This window comes from Mizuhopecten yessoensis, unplaced genomic scaffold (genome assembly GCF_002113885.1).
Source record: "Mizuhopecten yessoensis strain PY_sf001 unplaced genomic scaffold, ASM211388v2 scaffold3807, whole genome shotgun sequence".
Lineage (NCBI taxonomy): Eukaryota > Metazoa > Mollusca > Bivalvia > Pectinida > Pectinidae > Mizuhopecten > Mizuhopecten yessoensis.
The window spans coordinates 84,146-90,817 of NW_018405229.1; the positions used below are offsets into that span (position 1 = coordinate 84,146).

The 6,672-nt window shown below is 39.0% G+C and overlaps 1 protein-coding gene across 1 annotated transcript in view; it reads right to left on the reverse strand.

Annotated features, from left to right (window-relative positions):
• Nucleotides 1–827, reverse strand: part of LOC110448047 (zinc metalloproteinase nas-10-like) — a 29,620-nt gene extending 28,793 nt beyond the window's left edge. Inside the window, exon 1 of the mRNA XM_021494078.1 lies at nt 615–827. Coding sequence (XP_021349753.1) covers nt 615–668 — 54 coding nt within the window. The 5' untranslated portion in view covers nt 669–827. The remainder of the gene's footprint in view (nt 1–614) is intronic.
• Nucleotides 828–6,672: the final 5,845 nt, after the last annotated feature.

Sequence of the window (6,672 nt, forward strand, 5' to 3'; positions counted from 1 at the left end):
TATGGAAACACATCAGCCTCACCGAAACAATAACGATCTCAGCCGTTAGTATGGAAACACATCAGCCTCGTTGAAACAATAACGATCTCAGCCGTTAATGTGGAAACACATCAGCCTCACCGAAACAATAACGATCTCAGCCGTTAATATAGAAACACATCAGCCTCACCGAAACAATAACGATCTCAGCCGCTAATATGGAAACACATCAGCATCACCGAAACAAAGACGTTAACAAATTCGAAGAAAATATAGTTAATTATAGGTGTTATATGTTGACATGTAAACCGCACATACATATATATACAATTAACCATAAACAAGGCTAGTTCACACAATATATAATACAGAACGAGTTTGATATCGACAACTGTGTAACAAGGTGAAAGAGATGAACTAAACGACTAGTTTTAAGATACTTGTATAATTCGTCGGTTATTTTATATAAAAATCAGCATTTTTTCTAAAATGAATGAATATGTTGGGATGAACAAGTCAACTGACTACATGACATATACCAACTGTCTATATAGTACGTCAGGGGTATTAAACGTAAATCGTGTTTTATCGATGTATTAATATATATAATCATTACACAATAGGCCAGTACCTACATGATCTGCCAGTATCCCTGTCACTAGAATGGCTACAATCAGTGCTCCGACCATGGTTGGTGGTGATCAATACCGCTGGCCAGGTAGAAAATGGCTTGGTGAAGGGACGGGCGACCTGACGTCTAGTTCCAAGAAGATTACGGAGAAACCTGCCCTGGACACGATCGAACTTAAACCACACGAGACAGCTGATAGTCCTAAAAAAACTAGCGCTGATCATGTCACCTAACCTCTGTGACATTGGGCTGTTTTATCTCTTGCAGGACGTTGTCAGGTGGATAGAAAACGTCCTCTGTGATAGGCACTGTCACAGATAAAGACCGGTGCTAACTCCCTACAAGTACTGATAGGTAAATCTAGTATTAGCTGGAAATTTAGCCCATCAATTTTTATTCATGACATACGTTATTGTATCAAAAGATTATACGCTTGTTTCGTTTATTTCAGATTACAATAGTTTCAATGGAAGCCAAATCAGCCAAAGATCAGCAAAAGATGTTTTATATATGTAGGTTATGGTCTACCATACATACAGTTAAGAGGTGCCAGACAAGTTTATGATTACAAGTGTTGTAGTTAAACTTGAACGTGTTATAAAAATGGAGTATTACTAATATGACTTCAACCGCCGTCTCTAAAGATGTGAAGATAGTAAAAAAAACAACAACATAAATTTGATACCGACACGTTGTTAGAACGCGACTAAAGAGAACGTTTTAGTTTTATACTCTACCAGGCTGCGTGTCATAAAATATCTTATAATTTGTTCAAATGCGGATCCATTTCACAGTTTACACGATTTCTTTTCTAGATACCCCCCGAACCCTTCCTTCTCCACCCTATCCTTCTCCCTTTCCCCAAAAACATATATATATATATTGTTTACCATGTATTGAGGAGTGGACTATATCAAGTTGTAATCACTTGTTGTCCAATCCATTTGTATCTTCGTACAACAAAATATGTTTAAACTTAAAACGCTTCCTGTGGCCTTACATGGTATACAGTACGTAATACTGTGACCCGGTAAAATGTCGCACATGTTATATCGTAACCTCTATGTACAGTTCACGTGTAATACTGTGACCACGGGAGAACATTTTTATCAATACTTTTACTGGTCATTCCATGACCCCGCGAGAATGTTAACTTGCATATCATGACTTCGGGGGGAAAAGGTATCTTCGTTGCAGGCTATGTTCATATTGACCCACATCCCTGATACCCAAGAGGTTACGCTCACTTACGCTCTCTACACCCCTGGAATATGTCATGACAACATCGATGGCTCAATGTACACGACCTCGTTGATGAGACAAAAAGACTAGTTCGATTCTTTGATGTACACCAAAAGAAGCTCTCAGTCACGTAACGGTAAACTTGATTGCCTTTGAAGTCAGTTGTCGCTGTTATCGTCAAAGGACAGGTATCGGCCTAGCGATTGGTCAGTTTTTGCTTACCTGAGACCAATCAAGCAGCTTGTCGCGTGTCTTCCATTTTTCTGCGACATATTACAGGGGTCGGAGAGCGATAGTGAACGTAACCCCAGGAGAATCGTTGATGATTGACCCGCTACTTATACGAACCATTAATGATGTAATACAGCAAATCTTGTACGTACTCATTTCTGTGTTCAACCTACCGCCTACCCTCCCCATTGTATCACTGACGCTGTCCCTAACTAACGCGCAGTTCTTAATGTTTACTACAGAGCATTAGGACCACATAGAGAATTCGAAATTGTGTGTTTTATGAAATTCGAAATTTCGACTTTTTAATCGTAATTTTGTGATAACTTGAAATTCGACTACATAACTTGAAATTTTTAGCTAGTAAGTCGACATTAAGAGTTAGAAAACAAAAGGCCCAGGGGTCTTAATAGCTCACATTATATTTTATTTTCAATGTAAAACCTTCTGAGTACCATACAGATTTATCTTCTGTACAAGAAGTACAAGTTGCAAGAAGAACTACTTGGGTCTGGACCTCCGGGTCAATCCTGAAGGCATTTTTTCTTTTCTTCATGCCTAGAAATAGTATATTCGGTTAAAGGTTAGAGATAAAACCCCTAAATTTATATGGCAGGTGAATGATGTTATTGTTTTATCTCTATTTTTCGCTATCAGGCCACACCCCTAAGTCCCCTGGAGGCCACACACACTGTTAATATAAACATGAGTTCCACTTGTCAAAGGGTGCTTTAGACCAAATTTGGTTAAAAAGCTTACATGGAAGGAGAAGGATTATAGATATTAAACTCTATTTCCCCTATTGGGCCCTGCCCTATGCCCAATAGGCATACCCTCCATTTATACAAAATTCAGTCACTTTGCCTAAAGATGATCTATAACAAATTTGGTGATAATCCCTCTATTCATACAGAGAGGAAAAGCTTTTAAATGTTTTCTCCTTTGTTTTCTGTTAAAAACTTTGTACAAAGTTGAACCCTTTTCCTAAAGATGCCATAGAACAAGTTTGGTTAAAATCCAGCGTTGGTAAAAATAGAGAAAGATTTTCTTTAATTGATTCCTCTATTTCCTCTATTTGGCCTCACATGCGCCCCTCTACCCAAAAGGGTGGCCACAGCCTAAATGTATACAAATTGAGTCTTTGTACCCTAAGCATGCTTTAGACAACATTTTTTTTAAATCCCTTCATCTGTACAAAAGTTTTTTTCAAATTTTATTTCCCCTATTGGGCACCGCCCCACTTCCCAAAGGGAGGCACATCCTCCGTTTATACAAACTTTAGGCCTTTTGTCCAAAGATGCCCTGACACAAGTTCGGTCAAAATCCCTTCATTGGTACAACAGGAGAAGGATTTTTAATTGTTTCTTCTATTTTCCCAATTGGGCCTCACATGCACCCTACTTCAGAAAAGGAAGGCCACAACTTCAGTTTATATAAATTGCGTCTTTTAAACCTAAGCATACTTCAGACCACATTTGGTTTAAATCTCTCCATTTGTGCAGAAGTAGAAAAATGTTCCTCCATTTCATCCTATTGAGCCCCGCCCTTCTATCTCCAGAGGGGCCACACCCTCCGTTTGTCCATGCTCTAGAACAAATTTGGCCAAAATCCTTCTATTGTTTGCGAAGAAGATTTTTGAAGATTTACCCTTTTTGCCCCTTTTTTAGTCCCGCCCCTCATCCCCCGTGGCCGGCCATATACCCTCCGTTTATAACTGAGAACCCTTTGGCCAATTATGCTCCAGACCAAATTTGGTAAAAATCCTTTGAGCTGTTAAGGACTAGTACATACGTAGCGATTTAAAGGGAAAGTTTGACGGACGCCGGAGCCGGAGACATGCCACCAAAGTAACCAGTTGTCAATTATGTTTTTTATGACGGTAAAGGACGGTGATTTGCACAGTGTCCAGGATAAGCCACCATTTCAACGGGTAATTAAACGCCAATACATCAGTCGTTTACAAACAACACGTCATATATTTACAAAGAAAAATAAAGACACATCGTTGTAAAATCAATTTTGAAAGTGTGAACTGAAATATGATGATATGAACCAACAATGTAATGCACAGAGGTAAGAATTCAAATTCTGGCTGCATAAAGGCTCACTCGTGTAAAAACCGGACTACCCACTCTCCAAGATTGACTGCATGGGCGATCAATTTTAATGTTTCAACGTAAGTAGCACTGGACTTTATAACTACTCATGTATATTCCTTACATACATCACGCGGGCAGCCTGAAGTCTGAAGTGTCGTTCGGCCTTTCACAAGAGCTAGGAACACAAATGCTGACTTTGCGTTTAAAACTAAACTGTATTCATGAATATGTAAATGAGTGGCTTACTTGGGACTTTCTAGGAGTAGTCTAGTTAAACCCTACAAGATTGCCCGAACTGTTGAGGTCGGCGTGTCTTACCGTACACAGCGGTGGTCACTAGTCAGATAGGGCTGGTCACATTAATTCTGTCCGTTTGGTCGCAATCCTGGACGCATGCGCTTACTACTGTACGATTAATGAGAATAGAGGCTTTGGTCGGCAGCAGTAGAGCAACAGCACCACGACCATTGGACTCGAACTAAGTTCCAGTCGTGTGCCAGGACACCGCCTAAACATAGCCTATTTGGTAGAAAGAATAAACGACAGTTGTGGTCAAAAAACTATGATATTTATTAATGGAAATAATATCTCAGATTTGTAAGGATTACTACGAATCGTTCATACCAAATAGGTCCATAATTGTTTTATCTATTTCTCTGAGTATGAAATGAATATATTGGATTGTGTGTAATCCGTCTTAGGACAAGCAGGCCATTTATATTCATCGAATCAGAGATGGCTATCGAGCAGGCTGCAATGGCCGAACTCTGTGTCAATGTAAACATATAGCCATACTCTCAGCCCATGGTATGCCTATAAGGTGTTCAGGTGAAAATGACAACCAAATCTTATTTTGTTTTGATGACTCATATTTTCTTTGTGTGTCAATAAAACCGGTATAATTTCATATTCTGAATTTGGTTTCATGTTTTCACTCCATTCCTTCACACGTGATTCCGGCCGCAAATCTGACGTCATTACAACCGGCAGACATTACACACTTGTTATAATTACAAACATATAGAAGCAGTCATAACAACCGGCAGACATTACACACTTGTTATAATTACAACCATATAGCAGCAGTCATAACGCCCGGCAGACATTACACACTTGTTATAATTACAACCATATAGCAGCAGTCATAACGACCGGCAGACATTACACATTTGTTATAATTACAAACATATAGCAGCAATCATAACGGCCGGCAGACATTACACACTTGTTATAATTACAAACATAAAGAAGCGGTCATAACGACCGGCAGTCATTACACACTTGTTAAAATTACAAACATATAGCAGCAATCATAACGGTCGGCAGACATTACCCACTTGTTATAATTACAAACATATAGCAGCGATCATAACGGCCGGCAGACATTACACACTTGTTTTAATTACAAGCATATAGCAGCAGTCATAACGACCGGCAGACATTCTTCACACGTGATTCCGGCCGCAAATCTGACGTCATTGCAACCGGCAGACATTACACACTTGTTATAATTACAAACATGTAGCAGCAATCAAAACGGCCGGCAGACATTACACACTTGTTATAATTACAAACATAAAGAAGCGGTCATAACGACCGGCAGTCATTACACACTTGTTATAATTACAAACATGCATCAGCAATCATAACGGCCGGCAGACATTACACACTTGTTTTAATTACAAGCATATAGCAGCAGTCATAACGACCGGCAGATATTACACACTTGTTATAATTACAAACATAAAGAAGCGGTCATAACGACCGGCAGTCATTACACACTTGTTATAATTACAAACATGTAGCAGCAATCATAACGGCCGGCAGACATTACACACTTGTTATAATTACAAACATGTAGCAGCAATCATAACGGCCGGCAGACATTACACACTTGTTTTAATTACAAGCATATAGCAGCAGTCATAACGACCGGCAGACATTACACACTTGTTATAATTACAAACATAAAGCAGCGGTCATAACGACCGGCAGTCATTACACACTTGTTATAATTACAAACATATAGCAGCAATCATAACAGTCGGCAGACATTACCCACTTGTTATAATTACAAACATATAGCAGCAATCATAACAGTCGGCAGACATTACCCACTTGTTATAATTACAAACATATAGCAGCAGTCATAACAACCGGCAGACATTACACACTTGTTATAATTACAAACATAAAGCAGCGGTCATAACGACCGGCAGTCATTACACAATTGTTATAATTACAAACATATAGCAGCAATCATAACGGTCGGCAGACATTACCCACTTGTTATAATTACAAACATATAGCAGCAGTCATAACGACGGGCAGACATTACACACTTGTTATAATTACAAACATATAGCAGCAATCATAACGACCGGCAGACATTACACACTTGTTATATTTACAAACATATAGCAGCAGTCATAACGATCGACAGACATTACACACTTGTTATAATTACAAACATATAGCAGCAGTCATAAC